Genomic DNA, 24,754 nt, shown 5'->3' with positions numbered 1-24,754 from the left:
CTAGCGGGAAAGGAATGCAGCGTCAGCGCGGCCGGATGACAAATACAAGAAGAACAGATCCGCTTACCAGACGACCTCTCCGACATTGGAGGATATCAGGTATCTGATGAACTGCTTCATGTTGTTGTATATGGCGCGGCCCTCCTCAACAGCAGCCACAATCGAAGAGAAGTTGTCGTCGGCGAGGACCATCTCAGAGGCCGACTTGGCCACGGCAGTGCCGGAGCCCATGGCGATGCCAATCTCCGCCTTCTTCAAGGCGGGGGCATCGTTCACACCATCTCCCGTCTGCGGGCAAACATTAGTCACCATTGAGGTGCACAAGGAACTAGTTTGAGCAAAGAGCTTTTGACAAACTGGCAAGCAAACTAACGGAGCAAGCGAGAAAGCTCATCATGTCAACGGCTACGTTTGGCATGTCATTTTGCACGATTCGTCATGTTAGCTATCAGTTTTGAGACGACGTACCATCGCTGTGATCTCATCAAATCCTTGCAGGAACTCGACGATCTTGGACTTGTGCGAAGGCTCCACGCGCGCAAAGCAGCGAGCGTGCGTGACGGCCTCGCGCTGCGCGTTGGGCGCCAGCTCGTCAAACTCTCGTCCGGTGAAGGCCATCTGCTCCACGTCGTCATCCTCGGAGAAGATGCCGATGCGCCGGCAGATAGCCACGGCGGTGCCCTTGTTGTCCCCGGTGATCATGATGACGCGGATGCCAGCCTGGCGGCACAGCTTGATGGATGCCGCCACCTCCTGTCTGGGCGGGTCCAGCATGCCGACGCAGCCGACGAAGGTCAGGTCCGACTGGACACAGGGCGACCGCAATGATTCTAATGTGCGGCGAAGGTTAACTCGAAACTTTCACGAGTTCATCAGTGATTCGCACAATCATCAACTAGAACCTGGCAGATTTCACGGAATTGGAAAGAGGATCTCAGAACATTTAATATTGACTGTGGTGAGTGTGCTGGAGCTAAGCGCACCTGGTGCAGAGGTTCGAACCCTAAACATCCAGACATCGAGGCAGACATCTTAAGCGCTAGTCACTGCTAGCTCATAGTCATTCCAGCAAATGTTACGAAATGCTCGTCCCTAGTTTCTAAGTAGCAGTCACCTCATACTCGGAGAATTTAGTGGGTTCGGACAGTATCATGTCCTCCATCTTGGGCGGGCTGTCTCGTGTGGCCAACGCCAGACATCTCAGCGTGTCTCGACCGGTCCCGTATTCACGAATCACAGACATGATCTTTTCCTTGATGGCTTTGCCTAACGGAACCTTGCTGGTGCCCACTCTGACATGGGTGCATCTCTCGATCACCCCCTCCGGCGCTCCCTGTAAAAGAAGTCCAAATGTTTGCCACACAGTAGAAGGCAAAGCTGGTTATGTGTGCGCTATGAAAAGGGTATACCTTGACAAACATTTTTCCCAAGGAAGAACGGGACTTATTGGGGGTGCAGTAGACAGACATGGACTTCCTGTCTCTAGAGAACTCCAGCGTGCACTCTTTCTTCATCAGTTGCTTGATCACCTGAAGTCCCCAAAAGCGATAGTAAGGAAAGATGCTGCATACATGTGTGAGCACAGAGGACGTTGGCGTCACTCACTGAGTTGCAGGCATTAGCTCTTTCGATCTTGGACAGGCTGTGGACTTCGGTGTCAAAGACGTTCATCTTCTCCACCAGACAGGTCAGTGCGGTTTCTGTCGCCTCGCCCACCTTTTCATATACGCCTTTCACCTAGAACACATTTAATATTCAAATTATTGCATATTTTTACAGAGGTTATGTCAATTATTAAAATACGTATAAATATCTATCAGTATCTCTATATCAATATTTTCCCCCAAGAACTAGAATTACAGCCACACTGCATCGTATATTCACAGGGAGCTCTGTCTAATATGTTGGTCGCCTCAGTTAGAGTGTTTACATGAGAGGAAAAAATATTAGGAACAGCTCCAGCATTGCCCTGGTTTATAATAAAAAGTGACATGCTTAAGTTTTACAATTTGTGATTAAAAAAAACAAAAAGAAAAAGTTTGCTGTGATATGCATTGTCTAGCTATGCGCAGACAATGGGCAGGTGCATTCATGTACAAAAAGATCACCATAATCAAGTACAGATAAAAATGTAGCAGTTGACCAGACATCTTCTGGCTTCAAACCAAAGACAAGACTTATATTTATTTCTGACATAAAATCCCAATTTCCACCTCAGCAGCATTCGTAGAAATGAAAATTGGATTGGCAAATGGCTGCCCGCAGGCCAATCACACTGAGTGACCCCTTGATAATTTTCCCCAAATATTTTTTGTTTTGTTTTTACAACCCCGCCAAAAAACACTGATAAGTATTCAATATATGAGGGGAAAAATCCTGAAAAAAACAGGGAATATCCCCCAAAATATTGAAAAATTATGAAAAATAAATAAATAACTAAAATACAGCATGTGTTTTTTTTTTTTTTTTGTTATTTGCTTCAAACCCTTTATTGTTGGGTTAAGATAGTGGATCTTGAATACATGCACTAATCTCTGAATATTAAAATTCAAAGGCAAGATGGATGCAGTCCATATTCCATACCTCGTTGAAGTCCAGCGACGAGTCATTACACAGGGCACAGATGGTGGCCAGTTCCACCAGAGCATCATACTGAGAGGATTTCACTTGTTTACCTTCCTGGTATCTGTGGAAAAGTACCGTGCATGCACCTCAGTCAGCATCAAATTCAATCTATCGTCACTGGAAATCAATTGCCATTTCCCATATAATACTCACACGTTACCCTCTGGTGCATAAGTAGAACCTGTGATGGTAAACTCTGACAGAGAGCAGCTTTCACCTTCAGCTTTGTTGATAATGAACATCTGAGAATTGAAAAGATTGCATCAACATGACATAAACACACGACACAGCATTTGACCACACAGGGGAAGGCAGCTGGCTGGTTTTGAAGACCCCAGCAGGGGGCAGCAGAGCCCTCCCAAATCCCAAGTGGACTTGAGAAGCAGAGCTTTTTTTGAGCCTCTGTCTCTTTCTGATGGGTACCTGCTGCCGAACATGAGACAGAAGTGCACACACACACAGCTTTATGGCAGGGACCCCGCGGAAGGAGAAATACCCTGAAGAAATGGCCGTGCAAAGGTGAGTCACACAGGAAGATGTTTCATCCTCCCTCTCACACAAACATTACACACACACAACGTGATGACAAGAAATTGATCGTAAACTTGTCATAGTTAAGATCTACCATGGAAACTGGAAGGAAAACACACACACAAGGAGCACTGAAATGATGAATAATGATACGAAAGGACAATGGAGGGAGGCTCCATATCAGATTCGACCCAAACACTACAACAGGCAATTAGGTGTCACTTCTGGTTGTTCAATAGTAAAACTGATTATTCCTATTCAACTTCAAGTAGTATGTGAGCAAAAAGACATCTAGAGTGTTCTTTGTGTGTATCATATTTCATCTCCAATGGCTTCATATGAAGTTCATTAATAATAATTTCCAGTTACACGTTGGTAAATGTTTGCACAAATCAACCGCTTTTTTTTTTTGTCGTCAAAGAAGCAAAAACACCTCTTATGACGTCTAAGCTCAAACAAATTACCGAGCAGGCAACTGAAGTGTTCTTTAGGATAATACATCCATCTTATTCCCGAGAGACAACGGAAGCACTGTTTGGCTGATTTTCATCTTGATGACGCAAGGTCACTTATATAAGACAAGCGAGTCGTCCAACTGCTCAGTGTAGGCAAGACAAGTGCCTGCATGTTGCCTTATGGCTAAATAACCGGCAGCATGATCACAAGGGGAAGAGTATTTGCACAGTGCTACTTGCGCAAGCCATAACGGTCAGGCAACTGTGCTTCTTATTCAAACATTAAAAAGAACAAAACACACGGTGTGGGACTTACTCTGCAGACAGACATCTGATTGGTAGTCAGCGTTCCCGTCTTGTCAGAACAAATGACGGAGGTGCAGCCCAGAGTTTCCACAGATGGCAAGCTGCGGACAATGGCGTTCTTCTTGGCCATGCGGCGGGTGCCCAGAGCCAAACACGTGGTAATGACAGCAGGCAAACCTTCGGGGATGGCGGCCACAGCCAGCGCCACCGCAATCTTGAAGTAGTAGACGGCCCCACGGATCCAGGAGCCTCCGTGCACAGGGTCATTGAAGTGGCCGATGTTGATGATCCACACCGCGATGCAGATGACGGAAATGACCTTGGAAAGCTGTTCGCCAAACTCATCCAGCTTCTGTTGCAGGGGCGTCTTCTCCTGCTCAGTTGCTGCCATCTCATCCCGGATCTTACCGATCTCTGTGTTAACACCCGTGGCCACCACCACGCCCACGGCCTTCCCGGCTGCAATGTTGGTACCCTGAAAGGACAGGTAATATTGGGTCAACTACAGCAAGCGAGAGAGTCATTTTTTGTTGCGGGACATCGACCGACAAAACAAAGTCAACAGGATGTCAGAGGTATACTTACAGAGAATAGCATGTTCTTCTTGTCTTGATTGACAGCACGAGGGTCAGGCACAGGGTCTGTATGTTTGATGACGGAGACGGACTCTCCTGCAAAGATGTTTCATTGTTAAGACAGCAGGAACATTGGGATGAAACGCAGAAATGTGACTTCGCTGACAGTCCAGCCATTCAATCCCAGGGATTTATTTATATAGATATATATTTTTAAAACAATTTTTCAAACGTTAGGGGTTCAAAAGAGGGTGTGAAAATGTCTGGCAGTGAATTTTAACTCATTCACTGCCAGACATTTTCAGACCCTCTTTTACCCTAACGTTTGGAAAAAAAAAAGTTCTGTGTTAAATATTTCAATGGCAGCGAACGAGCTGTTATCAGATGGAATCAGATCAGTAAAATAAAAAGAAAACTAAGGTCTGCTGGCGGAATTTCAGTCCGATGTCTTCCATTGACTTGATCAAAGTAGTTTATCAACTTACCAGTTAGAATGGATTGGTCCACTCTCAAAGTTGTTGATTTGATTGAACATATACGGATATCAGCGGGCACTTTGTCTCCAACTGAAAGCAAACAAAACATGTCAGTGCAAAAACGCCAAGGACTATAGTATCAAACCACGCGTGGAGATTTGGTTCACGCCACTGCTCCTTTAGTCTCGTGCACCTATACGTGAGTACGTGGACCGCACCAACTACTGTAAATATGAGCTATAGTCTGCAGATGGTAACTTGGTGCTCATGTAATCTAAATGGAGCGAGTGGCAGCTAATTGCAGAGGGGGTTGTCACAAGGCCGTTGGGCAGTGCTGACATCACTGCAGGAAAGGAGAAAGAAGCCAAAGAAAGGAGGAAATGGGGGACTTGTGAGCCATAAATGGCTCGTCTCAAAGGAAAAGACCAATTTGGGATTGTGGCGACCTAAATTCAGCTTCCTAATGCTGCATAACATGAAACTGGGGAAATGGCTCAGGTTCAAAATATGTACAGTAAGCTTGTACTCACCCAATCTTCAACAACAAACACAGGACCCAAAGCATGTTGACATCCAAACAGTACCTCGAGTGCCATGAAAAAACATTTGCCCCTTGCCGTTTTCAGACTTTTTTGCACATTTATTACACTGCGGATTTTCAGATTATTAAACCAATTTTAACTTCTAACAAAGGCAACCCGACTAAATATAAAATGCAGTTTTTAAATGATTATTTTATTTAATAATGGGAAAACAATCCAAATCTATCTGGCCGGCCCATTATAAAAAAACTATATAATTGCCCCTTGAACTTATTAGCAATAACTATAATCAAGCATTTGCAATAACAGGTGATGAGTCTTTTGCATAGCTTTGGAGGAATTTTGTCCAACTCTTCTTTGCAGAATTGTTTCAACTCAGTCATGACAGGGTTTTCAAGCACAGTACAGCATCTCATTTGGATTTGAGACTGAACCTTGACTTGGCCGACCCAAACTTTCATTTTGTTTGTTGAACCATTCAGAGGTGGACTCGCTTGTATGTTTCGGCTCGTCATCCTTCTGCATAGACCAAGAGCACTTGCGCTTGAAGGTACGGGATCATGGCCCGATGATTACTTTCTGGTAGGTAGCACCAGATGTTCTGGGTTGTTTTTTGACCTCCCGGATGACTCTTCCCACTCTAAATTCGTAGCCGGCTCAGCTGCACTCGAACGTAAAAAAACAGAGCGTCTTGATTCTCGTGCCGGTTCAAGCCTCATTTTGCGTGTTTGGGAATTTGGCAGACGGCTCCATGCTGGGTGTTCCGACATACCGAGGGCACTTCCTGTGAGATGCACCTGGCGCACCTGACAATTTAGTAGCTGAAAGTCGACTAAACTATATGGTTACTGGGACCACGTCAAAGTACTGGCGCACGTACTGTAAAACAATTTTGTTGAATTTGACCGAAATGCAGGCAGACAGATTCTGAATTCTGAGGATATGTGTGGCGGATGTCATTGCGTTTCATTCATAAATATGGTAACAGCATGCATCAAACCCTCTGAATCATTGTAGAAATGAATGGATCGAATTACTATTATCATTATCGTCTTTAATATATTTTAAAAGTCCTCCCCATGGCCGTGGCGTTGCTATGACAGGTGGTGGGAGGTTACACACGGATACGTACTATAAGGCGATGTTCCAAGTGCCCAGCGCTCCTGCATGGACTCCAGAAAATGTGTTTCTGCTTCCGCCATGTCAAGAACTGTGCTGCTCTCGCGCGGCGATTTTAATGGGAATGAGAGGAGCCGCTTGGCTTGGCTGCGAATCAAGTCGCTTGTGTCCACGCCGACATTGTTGCAAACATGGTAAAAATGCACACGCACACAAAAAAATGGAAATTGGAAAGGGGGGAAAATACAATTTCACGCTGCTGTATACGATGAGCCTATACAAGGGAAGCACTATTGTAATATAAAACCAATGTGACCTTTAGAGAAGGGAAGGGCCCAACAATGCACAACGCCAAAAATGGAATAAGTATTCCAATATCTTCCCCAATGCTCTGATCAGGTTTAAATGTGGCCGTATGATGGCAGCTGTCTCCATATCACTGCGACAACACAAGAAGAGACAAAAGGACAAGCCCTTCTACTCGATACTGTACTTAGAATACAAACCATCATAACACATTCCATCAACGGGCCGGTGTCTGTTTTCACTGTTGTCACTGTCTGTTTTCAGCCTTTTTACAGTTACGTGCAATTGAACACGTGGGGACTGGTGCTTCAGTTCTGATCCTTGGAGAAGGTAGATGAGGTTAAGTATCGTCACGGTGGTGCCAGAAAGGTAGATCTGTCAGCAGCCATTGTCCAATCCAGACAGACAGCTTTTCTCAGAAGGACTGACGTCTAACACAGGAGCATCCAAACTGGAACAATAAACGCTTCACTTCTGAGAAGGTCACTAATCCTGGCTCATAGATAGGTCAGGCTACTCTACCAACACTCCACGGTGTGATGGATATAATATATGCGCAAGGATATCAATGTCAGTTGCAAAGCGCCACTTTAAATTTCGATTTATACTAGCTTTATCACAGGAACTAGATGTTTTCATTACATGCCATTTTTTTGTCTGTCCTCTGTGGTTACGCAACATTTCCTGTCTTCAAGTCATTACTTATGATGAAAGACTGCTGAGACAGACTTTCCAACAATGGTGCCTGCAGCTGAGTTTGGGGTTTTTAAGAAACGCTGGGATTGTCCAGGGGGCTTTGTTACACTGCAGGCCTGCTCGGAGTAAGTGTGTTGTGTAAATCAGCTGTCATTTTGTGTCAACATCCTGCTTGGTAGCGGTCCAAGCATCTCATCAACCATCCACACTTTTGCACCTCTGTGTTTGCCAACAGGTGATGAGGTCCACAGAGTTCAGGCTTGGTGATACATTGCGCCCAGCGTGACTCACAGAGGTGCCTTTTAAATAGACCTTTCAACAGCAAGCGAGGCAGTGGCACAACATAAGCTGGCAGCTTTGACTGGCACCTGCCTCTGCCGTGTGTTAGGGTACAGCGTGAGGTTTAGCCGGCCAGGCTTCCTCGGGGGCAGCCAGGAGGGTCCATGTGCTGATGGCAGCAAGACAAAAGGTTGACATCCTGTCAAGTCAGAGGGCCATTACACAAGAGCCGACATGACAGCTCTCCAAAGCAGCCTTCCTTCGCAGCCAGCTCAATGAAAATCGGGCCTACAAATGAATTTGTACTTGCCACTGGCCTCATTTTGTTGAATTTCACTTTTATGAGCATTTGTAAAAAAACAAAAAAACACACACATTCTTACACACGTGTTCTGTGAATTTGTGGCTGGAAAGGAGCACGTCCTTGACACAATTATCAGTATGAATCATAGGTAAGCCCTTGAAGCAGTAAAATGTACGATTACTTTAGCTGCATCTGAGTCTATTTTCCCTGTGTGGAGTGTTTTTAAAAGAGTGAGGCTCGAAATAGCTTCTTTTTTGAGGAGCAACTTTGTAATTTTGAGGAGCATTTTTTTTATGGTTAATCCCAGGGACCTGAAGCCAGTGTTGTATTAAACAATAAAAATACAACAATATAACGGGAGAGTTGTAGCGCTGCAACTAGTGTTCAAGTACCTCACTGAAAATTCTATCAAATAATCATTTGGATAAAATATATTTTTGTTTGGTTAAAGAGAAATTATGAACACAAAAAATAAAATAACACATTTCACATAACCCTTTCAAGGACAGTGGTCCCTACAGTGACAGCTTTTTAAAATTAGCTTTCGCCCATATTAATTAATTTAAAAAAAATCTTTATATTATAAATCATATTATCAAATCATAATTCATGCATGAAATGGTTAATAATGAATGACTAAGTTATTTCCTTTTTTTTTTTTGAAATATATATAATGTGTTCCAGTACCTCACTGAAAATCCTATATAATAATTGAGTATTTGGATAAAATATATTTTTGCTTGGTTAAAGAGAAATCAGGAATGCAAAAGATAAAATAACACATTTCACTTAATAATGAACAACCAAATGCCTTCCTTTTTTTGGTCGCGAGTGACAGTGAGGTTGCATGTGCTTTTGCTGTTTGATGTCAACCGAACAGTATAAAAAACATATTTGGTTTTTTGATAAATGTGAGTTTTCTGACTAACGCCTCCATAATCCACAGCAGACGCTACAATATGTTAAGGCCTCTACACACCAGTCCGACGTCGGCCACCGTAAAGTCGGTACACGGCGTCTGTTTGGTGTGGCGCGCAATGTCATAAAGTCAGAGCAATGTCGGGGCGTCTGTGGGACGTGTTCGGCCGATTCAACATGGAAAATCGGGTCGAGATAAATCATCACCGTGACTGGCTGTGTAGGGCCTAGATGCTAGCAAAGCTCAAGAAATAAATCAACATCGCTCATTTTCACATTTCCTCTATGAACATAATGGCTGGCTGGACAGAAGAGCACGAAGAAAAATTAATCACTCAAATTTAAGATCGACCGACGTTATTCGACATCATCGTCAAAGGCTATGCCAATCGAGTGATGACAGGCAAACTATGGGAAGCTATTGAGATCCAACTGGTTATACCAGGGAGGATTTATTTTTATGCTTGGCATGGTACTACTTCTCACGCATGCGCAGAAGGTCAGGAGTAGTTGGGGTCTCCTTCGGCTTTTGCCTTGTGTTCTTCCGTCATTTTCTGGTCCGACGTGACAATTGGCCACGTCGGCCAATGTTGGATTGGTGTAGAGAGGTCTTTGGCATACCACAATTGGACATCGCATGCAAACTAACTAATTATGGTGGAAAGAGTAGCAAGGAATTAGAATATAATAGGAAAAATTACAATAAAAGCAACTAAAATGGATCTTGGCACGAGCTAGTGTTAATTTCCTAAAAAGATGGACATGCGGCTTCTTGACTACTTAATAACCCCTTTTAGATCCCATTTTAAGCACCAATGTGGTTCTGTACACTGGTCATTTGCACCCACTGATTGTCCTCTGAATGGATGCGCTGTGAGGAGCACGTCCAGATTTCAGCTGGCCAAGTTGTGAAGACAGGAGGTGGCAGGAAAAAGTTGGGAGGAATAAAAACAAAATGGAAAAAAAGAAAAAGACATGAAAAAGGAAAAAGGTGGTCTCGCATTACACGTGGGACGGGCACCTGGCTGTTGAAGTCTCCGGCCCTCTTCAGAGGTACATTGGAGGGAGTTCTGGGCGTACTCGTGTGGCTAATGTTTGTCGGGCTTGGTAGCAGCACACGGGGTGTAGTTGACACCCGTGTCTTTGTCCTTGCAGGTTAAACGCACGAGACCGTAAAGCGCTGGGTGCACCACCAAAAAGGAAGAAAAAGATTCTTGGAAAAAAAAAAAAAAGAAAGGTTGCGGCTGGGAAAAAAGGGGGGCCCCAGAGAGAGGACCAAGCCGCGGGCACGTGGCCAAAAGAGCCCTGTCGTCCGGCCAGAGAAGGATCAAAAGAGCAGTAACCGAGAGCTACACAAAAAACAAAAACAAAAAAAAAACAAAAAATAAAAGAGAGGAAGTGGCATCAGCTTTTATAGGCTGCGAACTCAAGCCAGGCACCTCCCGCAGTCTCATATAGGGGCTTGGGGGGGGACGATGACCCCCTCCTCAGTCAAATGAGTAAAATTTGAAAAAGGAGTGAAGTTAATCACGACCAAACAACTGGTCTAAGATCATAAATGCCAAATGATACTATAATATAATAATAAAGCTTTGAAACCTAACAATCATCCATCCATCCATTATCTACGCCGCACCGTGCCGCCCCCTAACAATCAATCAACCACAAATCTGAAGAAAATAAAACATTGTAATTCAAAGCTGTTCTCCTTAACCCATTAAGGCCGCATAGCCACGTTTCTACTACTAGAGCCGGGAGCGCTGTTGCGTCTTTCTACCTTTGGAGTCGGGAGAGTCTATACGTCATTTTCTTTTTTTTTAACCATTGCTCGTTTGCAATATCCCGTAAAGTTCTTCTAAAACTTGCATATACCTGAGTGTAGTAAGTTTTTAATGGTTTGTTCAGCAGAGCTGGGCATTTTACTAAAAATTGAGCATCCGTTATTCATCATCTGTCTGCAGCGTGGGTATCTTTCCGTCGTCCGTCATTTGCCTTTTTTTTCGGGGGAAATTGTACCCATCTATAGGCCAGTCCACCTCCAATTTTAAACGGGCATCCATCAGCGAGTCCGACTAAACTTTCAAAGACCCCCCGCTGGACAATGTTTGAAGAGGAACTAGCAAATGGACTGGTACGCGTTCCGCCCAGCACTGCTACTCTGTAACACACAAAATGACATTTGCAGCTTCCGCTGTGATCTAAAGTGTCACGTGACTTTGACCGACCACCTTTGTCACGTTTTTCATCCACATGATTCAAAATATAGCCACTAGCAGTACTACATGGCCATATGTCACCATCACACAGTGCATAGTGCCTACACTGAACAATACTTACGAGCACCCTGTATGATGTAATCATGGCCGTGGGCATATACTGTATTTGTCACCATTATAATAAACAAGCCAAAAATTGGACGCTAGTCATATCTAACACGAGACCTAGCCCTCCACAGGGCTCACGTTATGTTAGTTAAGTACATAATCCTGAATCTCACGGATGTTCATTTGACCTTGTTTTGGCTCCTACATGGCTTCATCCTATGCATTTTTGGCAGACAGCGAGGTCCATGTTAAAACAATTACATATCAAGTATGTGACCTGAGCGCGTTGTGCCACTTAAACACCTGTTTGCAATTTTGATTTTCAATGTGTTTTCATTAGGGCTGTCACTATCTAATATTTTAGATTAGATTTGGATTATTCTATCGATTATTTCGGATATTAATTCGAATCATCAGATAAAATTTTATTTTGCATTAAAGTGTATAAAAAGCATTTGCTTCCCTGACCCGATAACTGTTTCTCAACCAATTATTGTTGTTATTTTTAAGTGATTAAAAGAACAACAACAACACAGCAATATCACACAAGAGCGACTGATGCCGTTTTCACCAATGTTTTGAAACTGATTTAGTTACTGGTTCTGTCCTTGTTTTGTTTGTGAATGCCTGATTTGGATTAAACACAAAATCAGTCTGCTTTCATGAAGGACTATAGAAATCAGAGAATAATTACTGCTGAGAGGCTGAAATCAGACGATTTGGACAATTATAAGACAAACAATGGCTCTAAATGATTACTCAATCACTAATATAGTTGCATATTTGGTAATCGACTAATCGATACATTTTGACACCTCTATCTGATTTTTGACTGGCAAATTGTGATAAACTTGCTTAATTTGATCCTTGAAAGAGCATGAAGGAAAAACAGCTATATTTGTTTGTACAGAAATGTGAAATCCCACGTAACTCATCCATAGCAAACATTTTGCTTCATGTTATACTGAGCAACATGCATGGAATAAGTTGGACCCTGGCTCCATCGAAGAGTCTAAGGTTGCACAATGTGGAGGACCGCAGTGATTAGCTCATGGCCAAAGCAACTGCATCTACCACCCTTATAGCAATAAACAAAGCCCCAAAAAAGTATCACCAGTAAAACCCAGTGTTACTGTTTATGTACAGCTGACAATATAATTGAAGTCCATGTCTTGTGTTTACTTGGATGCAAAAACCTTTGGGACTGATCTGACTTCTGTTATACAATAACAGCACAGTCATCCTTGAGATCTGTGCTTTGCCTTTTGCCGGTATGAATCTTAAGCAGCCGCCAGCTCAGCCTTCACATAGCATGTAACTGTGTTGTGATTCCCATGGCAACAAAAACTAAGACCACGGAGGCTTTTGTCAAAAATCAAGAGGGTGCTTGGTAGACTGAGGCAAAATTAAGTGTGTAATCCAGAATGCTAAATGCAATTAAGATCTTTGATTTACTGTATTACAGAGAGGAAGTTAAAAAAAAAAAAGGCAAACTACATTTAAACTAAGTGACTTTAGACAAAAAGCACAACTAATGCATCTACAAATACAAATTATCATCATTCTTAAGGATGATATTTATGGCATGCATTAAAAAAGAATGTTGTCTTTGTAAAAGTGAGAACTTACACTCCTCGTCTTTGATTCCAGCAGTGTGATAGTATCACAGCATATACCCATAAAGTATTAGCTCATTTCAGATATAACTTGTGCCACCTTTATCCACTTGTTTTGGATTAAAACGTACACCCAAAGTTTGAGTTTCAAACGCCAACGGCCCCTGTCAGCAAGATGAGGCCATTTATCTCAGTCTTGCTGACAAGTCATGAACCTTTGCCAAAAGGCAGTCCCTCGGTGACACCGGACGCTTGGCAGACCACATTAAAGGCCACATACTATCCACGGTGTCTGGAATCCTAGCGAAGGGTGCAGTGCTGATGGGTAGGGTCACTGTGCATTGAGCATGGTGGGATAAGCTTCACCACAAAGTGCTTCCCTATAAGGCCATCATCTCTCTTGGACACAATAGGAGCAGATGAGAACCTCCCCCATGCCACCCTTCTCAAAGAGCTGTACTACCCACCAGCCCAACAACCTCACAGCCAGCCGCTTCTCAGTGAAAGGGCAGAAAGCCACCAACAGCAACAATGTAATCTGGCAACATACAGTGCAGCCTATTTTATGAAATGAGCAAATTCATTCATCAGCTATTTTCTCCAGGCACCCAGGTTTCCTCCTAGACTTGAAAAACATACGTTAGGTTCAGTAAAGAGTCTAAATTGACCATGCAGATAAATATGAGCGTGGACTTTTTTCTCTATGTGCCCAGTCACTCACTGACTGTCAACCAGACCAGAGTAGGGCTGAACAATTCATTGAATTGAAATCAACAATGCACTGTAGAACGTCATTTTCAAATGGCAAAGGCTGCAATTAGGTCGATTGTTGGGAAGGTCAACCCACACATAACCTCGGCCTCATAGATAAATGAATAGATAGACTTTACTGATCCTTTTCAGGAAATTATGCTATTGCATCAGCTCACACAGACAGCAACATTCCTACATCTATCATTCACATGAATAAGAACAAAAAAACAAAAACAAAATCATTAACCCTATGCATTAAACAGTCTACTAGCAGCTGGAATAAAAATCTTTCGAAAGTGTTCAATCTTGCACTTTAGTGCCATCAGTCTGTGACTGAAAGTGCTGCCATTTATTACCTCTAGGCCATGAATGGGCATAGAATGGCAAGATTGCCCTTCCTTCCCTCAGCCACTTCATACGGATCCCGATACTTGGTTTGCGAGCCGTTACATATTGCGATACTTAAATTTTATAAAAGCGGTTTTACTTCAGAGAATTTCTATCAGTTGTCAACGTTTTGGGGTATTTTTTCGTGATTGTTTGTATGGGCCCTATTTAGGTATCACATCACAGCTGTGAAGCCAAAGCCAATTAGAGTCCAGCATCTACTCAGCAAATGAAAGACAAGCTGAACGTCTGTTGGCACCTGTGAGCTTTCGCCCTGCACGAGGAATGCGAGGACCAGCGAAGGAGTTGCTTTATCTTGTAAGTATATTTGCATTACCTGATTACAGCTGCCGGTATTAATTTATGTGTACCAAGTTTGACATTGCACAGTGCACAATAACCAACCACTAGCGATACCAATTCACTCATTGTCTGATTGACTAGCAACGTTTTTCTTCCGAGATCAGCTGCAAAAAAAAAAAAGGACACTTGTTTGCCAGGATGCTTCTCATGCAAAATGCGCCAATGAAGGAAACATAAAATAAAATAGTGACATGCTGAAGGGCCACAAATATGACAGTATTTTTATGGTCCTTCATGTCTTCTAGGACCCCCTGGGTGTGTCTAGATGAAACACATTTAATTAGATTTATGTAATTCAGCCTTTAACCAACATAACATAACAACATGAAAATAACATACAATACATAAAAAGGTTAATGGATTACGTATTATTAATTATTATCATCATCTATTATTAACATCATTACTTGCTGCGCGCTCTGTTGGATTGAACGCGGCAGACAGGCTCGGCACTGCGAGAGCGAGAGAGAAAAGCGCGGCCCAAAAAGATGCATATAGCCGCAGTGATGTGAACAACATAAAAGTTGTTTTTTGGGCGGTGCAGCATCATGAATTGTGACGATTGAAGAACCTTCTACATGCGGTGGCGTTCTTATTTTTTCATTAAAAAGAAAGCCACAAATTTAAAAAGCTCTTGTGACTTCCGCCAAACTGGGAGTGCATAGCGCTAACCAGTGAGTTCATCATTCTGGGTGAAATAGCAGCTCAACACTGTATTACAAGGAACAGAAAGCGGACGTCGCAGGTCTGCCTCAAGTCGTGCTGCAAGCTGCGGTCATCCACATCAAGAAGGCTGGGAAATTTACAAGCAGCTGTGTGCTTCTCAATGGTCCGGCAGCTTGTGGGACTTGTGAGACAATAAGAATAAAGCAGCCGCGGTAACTATGTCGTCCATTGTTGATTAGGAAATGAAAAAAAAGGAGTTATTCACACACACCACAGTTCATTTTGCGTCCGGTGTGAACGCAGCATAATAATCATTTTAGGCAAGCCGTCAAAATGGGAGGATCTAAAACACTTAATTTAAAAAACCTTCAACGTGGCTTAATGTCAGAAAACTGTGACCAATCGTAATCAAAATTCACATGCATATCTCTACGTATGCCCACTTCATCCTCTGGAAATATCAAAACAATCGCCACAGTATTTTGGATATTATAGACTTGTGTATTGTGGTCTTTTTATTGTTTATTATTTTTATTATTATTTATTGTTATTTATTGTTTGTAAAGTGCTTTGCTACAGCTCCAGCGGTTATGAAATGCGCTATATAAATAAAATTGTATTGTAGTGTATTGCATTGTGTACACGCACATTAAGTGTTTTATACTTGTCAAAGAAAAATGATGGCTCGAGGAGATCTAGAAAGTAGTTTTAGAATTTTGGTAATCTTAGTGGTAAAGAGAGGAGCAGTCCCTATTCTTTTTGAGTGGGTCAAGGACTTAGGGCTAGGGTTACATCGCATCAGCAGTGCGCTCCGCTATGTTGTTGACCCTGCACCTGAAGCTTCAGTGCCTTGACATCGAACGCGGATGCGCTACGTGCATACGGAGCACTTGAGCTAGTGCTGGAGTGCCGCTAAATGCTGGCAATAGAAGGCGTACAATACAGTGTCAGCATGATTAAAGCGGAAGTCAACCCAAACATATTTTTTTCAAGAATATGTTCCCAGCAGGCCCACTAGTTGAAACACGGCATTCTGATTAATTTTGAGTTTGTGGAATATAAGTTAAGCAGCAAAATGCACTCGTTTTCAGCCATCTCTGGCGGCGGCCATTTTGTCTTCTGGCGACTGAAAATGACAATACACCTGCTCACAACGACCAATCATGGCTAACCTGTTCTCTGAATCTGAGCCGTGATTGGTCGTTGTGAGCAGTTCTGATGTCATTTTCAGTCCACAGAAGACAAAATGGCCACCCCCAGAGATGGTTAAAAACGAGTGCATTTGGCTGCTTAACTTGTATTCCACAAACTCAATATGAATCAGAATGCCTTGTGAAAAATATGTTTGGGTTGACTTCCGCTTTAAGTCGTTTTTTAGCACCCTTAATTGGCGATTGAACGTTATTTCAGAAAAAGACTAGGCTTTCATCAGTAACAATGAAAGAGAGTTTGTTGAAATGCAGTCTACTCCTCATCTAAACCAATGGAAAAAGCCTCACTTTTTACTTCCTGGTCTGCTGCTATTTCAGCACTTCTGTATATGGGCACGCTGTTGCGCGTGGGATAATGGTTGTGGTTGATGGAATGCCAAGCGCCGTACCAGGTACATGCATGTCACATTGCGCACATGCAATTTGACGCAAATGACATGGAGGGGAAAAACGTTGAGTAGTGTTGCCTGATGTCACTCTCAAAAACGTTAGCGCACATTCCAGGGTGTACTCCGTTTTTTGCTGAAAGTTAGCTGGGATAGGCTCTGGCTCACCCGTGACGCTAAAAAAAAATACTAGTAATGGGCTTCAATATATGATTGCTTCAAGCACAAAATAATATGAACTGTATCACACAATAATGTACAAAAACATTTGCCCTTCTCAAGGTTACTACGGATTCATGTAACCCACCATGTGTGCCAAAAACTAAACAAAGGGGCATATAGTACGTGGTTTAGACCAGACACCTGTCATCTTCACGAGTGCCTGCTATAAATACAGCATTCCATAATCCAAACCATCTATGACGAGCTATAAATAAAAGCAAGCGCGACACACAGAAAGATTCTGCATCACTTCAGAAGCGAAGGGTTAAACGCAGTTACAAGATAATACTACAGCTAGAAGACTCCAGCATTCCAAAGACACGTCAGTCAATTGATCGTTTTGTAAGAACTGTGGGAGGAGGGTTGCCAGGACATCAGCATGAATGAGTACAAGTTCACATGCAGCACAGGAGTAAGTCCTGTGAGCATGCAGAGTCAACATGCAATGTGAACGCATATACCCAAACATATAAGTAAAAGTGTACCTTGACAGAATTTGCATGATACCCTATAAGACAATCTGAACACATATACAGTGCTCCCTCGTTTATCGCGGTTAATAGGGACGAGAATCCCCGCGAAAGGCAAAAAAAAACGCAATGTAGAGGTTGACTTTTTATCATTATTAGTAATTTTAATGTTTAATTTCTATTTTGGGGGGATTTATGCCTCTATTACGCCATTGCGACCAACCCAACATGGTTCCCAAACTTTGTTACACAACAAATTTAACTTAAAAAATGCCAAATGAATAATAAATACCAAGCTGCAGGCTGCGGGAGGAACGTGCTCTACAAGCCCAGCAGCAGACGATTACGACGGAACCTTGGCTACGTCAAATTTCATTTCATTTTCATCCTATGATTGGTTTACCTTAACTAGAATATGTATATATATATGTATATGTATATATATATATATGTATATGTATATATATATATATATATATATATATATATATATATATATATATATATATATATATATATATATATATATATATATATATATATATATATATATACATATATATATATACATACACACATATACATATATGTATACATACACACATATACACATATATACATACACATATATATATATACATACACACATACATACACACATACATACACACATACATATACACATACATGTATATACATATACACATACATGTATATACATATACACATACATGTATATACATATACACATACATGTATATACATATACACATACATGTATATACATATACACATACATATACACATACATATACACATACATATACACATACACATACACATACACATTCATGTATATACATATACACATACACATACATGTATATACATATACACATACATATACATGTATATACATATATACATATATATATACATATATATACATATATACATGTACGTATACACATACATACATACATACATACAATACACACACACACCTAAGTTTCGAGAGTTCTTAAAATGGGCTTTTTGGAGCATTTTAAGTCATCTGAGGTTCAGATGCTCCATTCCAATTATGAACTAGAGTTACATGCATGTTTTTACAAATCTGTTACCTGCTTTGTAACATATTAGTAAACATAGCCACATTATGTTGTGACACAAAAACCTTTGCCATGTACAGTACATGAACATAGAAGAGTGGGTGTTCCTACCAGCAACTTCAACAATGTCTCCAGGAATAATCTCTCTGGCCTTGATCCTCTGGACTGTCTTTCTGTCCTGCCGATACACTTTCCCCATCTCAGGCTCATACTCCTTCAGCGCCTCAATGGCATCCTCTGCATTGCGTTCCTAAATATCAGCAAAAATAAGTGCAGTGTCAATTTAGTGCACAAACTTCTTCATTCACAAAACTCTATGCTGAGTGATGAGCGGAGTTCATTTTTACCTGTTTAAAGTAAATTGTAAGAAGTTTGTAGGTGGAAAGAGTGTCAATAACTTATTAAAAGTTAGCTGCTATCAAATAATATATTGTCATCAATGGCTAGTTACGCTTTTATGTTCAAGTTGTAACACCGGTAGCCTGTCGCGGTGTAAGGATGACTTGACTCGCTTCTAGTGTTGTCAAATACTTATCAACAATTTGCAAAGTATCGATACTTACACGCTATATCTGAATACAATAGTAATGTCATTGTATCGATACTAAGGTGCACGTGCATCCGCTGCGTGCACTCTACAAGCAGCGCAGCCTACCCAGCAGACAGCCTCCGGCAGTCAGGAGGGCCCTCACTGCGACCCCCGCTTGCAGTTCCACGTGGCTAGTGCGGCGGCGGCACGTGGGGCAACCAGCCAGTCTTGTTCATGTTAATAAAATATTTTGTATGCCTGTTTAAAGAATTTGTTATTTTTTGATCCCCGCAATATCGAAAAAGGTATTGAGTATTTTATTGGGTATCGATATCGTTTGGAATTTTTGTATCATGACAACCCTACTCTCTTCCAGACTGCGTTTGGGGCGTCGTTAATTGCAGTCACAAACGTTTGCTATCGAAGACAACAGCACAATGTTGTCCTGAAATAATGTCCAATCGCTAATTAAGGACGCTAAAAAAGACTTCATTACGCTGATGACCTGTGTTACGGTGCCTGTTGCCAACGTTTAGCTGCTAGCCGTGCTAAACGCGCTAGCCTTGCCTAGCCATGCTAGCCGTAACATATGGGGAGGGATTTATCTAAATTCTCACACTGTTTCTAGAAAGGAAAATAGTGTGCTGCTATGCACCATTTACATTTAAGAATAAAATGTTATCTAAAAATGAAAATGTGTTTATTTTTGTCTTCAGTATCTTTAACCAAACACAAAAAAATATATTTATCATTTCAGCCAAATACCTGATTATTCGATAGAATTTTCAGTAGGATATTGGAATTGCGAATACCAAAATATTCAATGGCCGCAGCACTGTGTCTACCATGCACCTATGACATTATAATAAAAAACTATCTGCAGCTTTGTTGGCAAACGGTGTCTTTCACATCCACAAAAAATGGGAGCACTTTTATGATGTTTCAGCAGATATGCTTACTAAATGTGCACTTTTTATGTACTAGAGCGCTTACGTTCACAACAGTATTAATCATTACTGCAGTACTTGTGTGGATAGTAGTGTTAAGTTTGTGGGTAAATTGTCATATTACTAAAATGACAAGACGAGATGTGTGAGGACAAACTGCGATGTGTTTAAAAAGGGAACGTGTGAGAACTACTCACCTGCCACACCCCAACGATGGCATTGGCAATAAGAATGAGTAATATTACAAAGGGTTCCACAAAGGCAGTAATAGTTTCTTCTCCCTCCTCAAACCAGGCCAAGACCTAAAACCAGCACATGAAACAAAAAATTACTTGCCAAAAAAAACAAAAAAACATGACATTGCCCTTGACATTGATTCTCACTTGGGCCATTTTCAGTGTAAACTACCAAAAAAATAAATAATTTCAGTCTCCTAAAGCCATTAGCTAATGTCCAATAAGATGTAACAAATTGCCATGTATTGTGAAACAGTGCAGCAGGACAACTCTTAACACAGATTAGATGATGTTACAACATAATGCAACTAAGAAAAAAAATGCACACACCAAAACTATATGAAATATTTTTTCAGACATTAGTCTGTTGTCGGTTAAATTCATTCTCATTAGAAAATTGTTGCAAAATGGTGACGTTTACATCAGAGATGTCTACAGTTTTCCAACTATCAAACAAAGAAGTGGCAGTAGTGTCAACTCTCAGGATTTGGGCATATTGTCACACGCACTCCATTTAAGAAGGTGAACCGAATGAACCGAAAATATTTTCCAAACCCCAAAAGACCGTTGAAGAAGGAATAGAAGACGACGAATAGTGATCTAAAAACGCCTGCAGGGAAAAAAAACATTTTTAACCAGCCGGAGAGGAGCTCTGAGAGGAGCTCAAACAGACCTATTTGTGCGCACCACATCAAGTCTCGCGTCATAAGTAGGTGGGCACTGTCTTCCTCTTGGTCAATTCCGAAGAACTAATTGAAGGACAACGTAGGACATGTCACACTATGCGGCAAGACGCAGAAAAATTCTCACATGCCGGACGACCAATCGTTGAGTATGTCATAATACACGTTAAGACAACTCAATTGGATACAAGACACAATGTTTGTCAACGGCAAGTCGGCTCAAAATCGGGCTACATTCATGTAGTCTGACATTGGTATTACATACATTTTTTTCTTCTTCATGGTGTATTTTTTTTTACTGGCGCGACTTATATTCCAGAGCCAGTGAGAGTCTGAAAAATATTGTAATTAATTTTCTACAATAACGCATTCACAAACTGAATATTTCAATGAGTAATTGCTATCATAAAAAAAAAAGATTGACACAATGGATTACAAGATTATTCTCAGAAATGTTAGATTCAAGCGTGTTGCCGTGTAAATGTGTGGCGTGAGGCATCACTTGTCTGAACATGTGCTTTCAAGCATGACTGATCAATCTTCTAGCTGTGTGAGTTGTAAACTGTATGTCGTTGTCTCGATAACCAGTCATTAAACCTTGAACACGCCTCTCATTCAATGTAGCTGTTTTGAGAAACCGTTTATTAAGACATGATTCATGTTTTACAGCTTTGATTACTCCTAACCAGATCATTTAAACATTTGGCTTGAACATACTGAGCAGTAAGGGCCCAAATTTGGTCTTGAGTGGGGCTCCGTTCCCTTGTCACACAGCAACAACTGACACCTCCATATCACCTGACTGGCTGCTTGCTGTATAGTGCATACCAGCTCCACATGCACATGGATTTGGTACTGTATAGACACCATCCTATGCATGAGGAAATATAATATTTTCCATTTTATACAACTCATACAACTTATACTACAATTCCTGTTGACAACCAAAAGCACATTAATACGTATGCCGTTTTCAATACAAAGTGATTTGCACCAACAGTTTGTGCTCCTACGCCAGGGGTCGGCAACCAGCGGTTCCGGAGCCGCATGCAGCTCTTTCATCCTTATGTTGCAGCTCTGAGAGGCTTGGGAAAATAAAAAGTGTCCTATTGAAGTGTATGTTATTTGTCTCAAAAACGTGTACCATTATCTTCTTATTAAGTTACAGTGTTTGGCCACTTTCATATGTGGTCCTAGATCGGATAGGTATCGGATTTTTTGCAATGCATCCGCAGTCTGAACCACACCAGGTCGCATACACAAAATGCCCTCCGCGTGGGCGGAGGGATCTGCAAAGTTGTTTTGAATAACAGTATTGACTTTATATTTGACTTTAATTTAATCCCACTTGAAACATGAAGCATAAAGGGGACATTTATGGTGATAGTAGTAATTCAGCCATGGCTCAGATCGGCTCATTTTTTTATGTACGGTTATGACATGACAAACTTTTGTAGGGCTGGGACAATACACTTTTGTCCCAATCCGATACGGATCCTGATAGGGGTTGCAATCCGATACGCATTGCGATACTTAATATTATGAAAATATATATTTAAAAAACTGAAGCGTGTGTTTCCAAAGTTTTAACTTAAGTGTCATTTGACATTTATTCAAGTGTCATGACTGAAAAGTTACTGTTCCAGTAACTGTCCTGATACACAGGAGTGCAATACAGTAAATAAAACTCCATTCACAAAGCTCAACTTTAAGGACCTCATATGTTCCAAAAGTATGTTATAGAACGTGCAAAACATAAAATAACATAAGGTATCGAAAGTGTCGATACTTCATCAAGATATCGATACTTGGTATCGGCATAAAAAGTATCACGATACATCTCGATACGATATTCTTTCCTCGCCCTAATCTTTAGTGACGTCTCCATGAAATGAGATCAAAAAGCCTTGCCTCATCATTTCCCCCAAATACTGTGGTTCTACCTACTACCGAATCACTCCACTGTCGAAATGCCCCGACTCGCTGGACCACATTTACTTTCGAAAATACTATGTCGTCTCTTCTTTTGCTCATGCGGGTCACTTTAGGGACGCATTATGTTCACACACGAAAGAGACCGAGGTCGCATTTATAATGTAATATACGCTTACACAACAAACAAACAAAAAATTGTGTTTGTTAAAAAAAGACGGCTTACAGTCCTGCGTAAAGGTGAACGTGTCTTCCTACAGCCCTGATTTGCAGACGCTGTGCGCAGAGGTTCAGGGGCAGAAGTTCCATTAACCAGGTAAAATAAATATTCAGGCAGTTATTAAGCAAATGTATTATTTTTAGCAATATTCATTATCATTGTTCAGTGAAATGGTGCTTTTTTTTTCTCCATAGTATTTTTAAATGCTAGTCAAGACTAGACTAGACTCCGAAAGCCCAAACCATGACGCCTCACGGCATTTTTGTTTGCTAGATGGATAATTTAAAGAGCAAGTCAACCCAAACATTTTTTTAAGAATATGTTCCATGCAGGCCCATTAGTTGAAATAGCATTCTGATAGGGATGTAACGATTCACTCAAACCCTGATTCGATTCGATTTTTAGTTCCCGATTTTCGATTCGATTAGATTTTTTTTAAATTGCTACCATGCTTGTCTTTGTGCACTAGTGTGGTTCTGCAGCCATCCACAAACGAAATGATGTTTGGCGCAAAAGCATAATTTCATCTACACATTCAAAATGTGCTATGCATCTGGAATGAAAAAACATTTCAAGATATAATTTTCTAGATGAATCAACTGGATTTTTGATAACCGGGGCGAACCAATTTTTAAATCAATTTTCAATTAATCGCTACATCCCTACATTCTGATTAATATTGTGTTTGTGGAATAAGAGTTAATCCACCTGTTTTTAGCCATCAATTTTGTCACTTCTGTTGACTAAAAATTACATCACAGTTGTTTTACACTTTTAAGTTTAGCTTTTAATTTAATTTAATTTGAAAGACCTTCAATTCTGTGATTTTTTTGTCAGAGTTCAAAATGTATTCATTTAATAAATAACATTTTCTGAGACAAAAATGCCTTAAAAAAAAAAAAAAAAAAAACTAAAACAAAAATATACGAACAAGAAATCTCCGTTAGCCTTTAGCGGAAGCCTATGTACACGATCACCGCACTTTTTTTTTATTTTTATTTTGGATTTGGAACATGGATTTCATAAGAAACATTATTTCACAAGTGTAAAGATAGAGAGAGAGATAGAGAGAGAGAGAAATAGCGAGAAAGAAAGAGAGAGAGAGAGGGATAAAGATAGAGAGACAGATGCGGATCCCAGTGTTTTCTTTTCCGTGGAAACCGGGTCGAAATGGCTCTTTGAGTGTTAAAGGTTGCCGACCCCTGTCCTAGGCAATCTTTATCGTGTTAGTCAATTAAGATTTTTCATTTGATTTTTTTTGTCATGCAACGTGAATAGCATAATTCAGATTTTCAAATAAGACCCAAGCCTCTTCGGATATGTATCCGATGCAACTGCAGTATAGACTCATGTAGGTTGCCTTTTTGATAAAACAGATCGCGTGAAAAGCAATGGCAGAGAAAGGAGAAGAAAACAGGGGCAAAAACAAGATGCTTTAGAACTGATAAATATATTGGGGGACTGGCCAGTCCAAGCACAAAATCCTACAAATGCTGACCGTAAGCGTTGAGATGCAGGGCCGCATTCATTTCCGTAAACATTACGCAAATGTGATGTCGCATTTTGTT

General features: G+C 41.1%; 1 protein-coding gene across 2 annotated transcripts in view; it reads right to left on the bottom strand.

Annotated features, from left to right (window-relative positions):
• Window positions 1–24,754, bottom strand: part of atp2a2a (ATPase sarcoplasmic/endoplasmic reticulum Ca2+ transporting 2a) — a 36,479-nt gene that overhangs the window by 4,949 nt on the left and 6,776 nt on the right. For both annotated transcript variants that reach the window (XM_086029891.1, XM_086029892.1), the window contains exons 4-15: window positions 20,313–20,417; window positions 18,751–18,889; window positions 4,978–5,058; window positions 4,503–4,588; window positions 3,928–4,392; window positions 2,779–2,867; window positions 2,584–2,686; window positions 1,606–1,737; window positions 1,410–1,529; window positions 1,115–1,333; window positions 469–804; window positions 68–288 (exon numbers count right to left, since the gene is read on the bottom strand). In XM_086029891.1, coding sequence (XP_085886017.1) covers window positions 68–288; window positions 469–804; window positions 1,115–1,333; window positions 1,410–1,529; window positions 1,606–1,737; window positions 2,584–2,686; window positions 2,779–2,867; window positions 3,928–4,392; window positions 4,503–4,588; window positions 4,978–5,058; window positions 18,751–18,889; window positions 20,313–20,417 — 2,096 coding nt within the window. The remainder of the gene's footprint in view (window positions 1–67; window positions 289–468; window positions 805–1,114; window positions 1,334–1,409; window positions 1,530–1,605; window positions 1,738–2,583; window positions 2,687–2,778; window positions 2,868–3,927; window positions 4,393–4,502; window positions 4,589–4,977; window positions 5,059–18,750; window positions 18,890–20,312; window positions 20,418–24,754) is intronic.

The sequence above is a fragment of the Filicampus tigris genome, chromosome 5 (genome assembly GCF_054856515.1).
Source record: "Filicampus tigris isolate MCC_2025a chromosome 5, RoL_Ftig_1.0, whole genome shotgun sequence".
NCBI classification, from domain to species: Eukaryota; Metazoa; Chordata; class Actinopteri; order Syngnathiformes; family Syngnathidae; genus Filicampus; species Filicampus tigris.
Note: the sequence above shows the minus strand (reverse complement) of the source record. Positions and strands in the feature narration are given on the sequence as shown.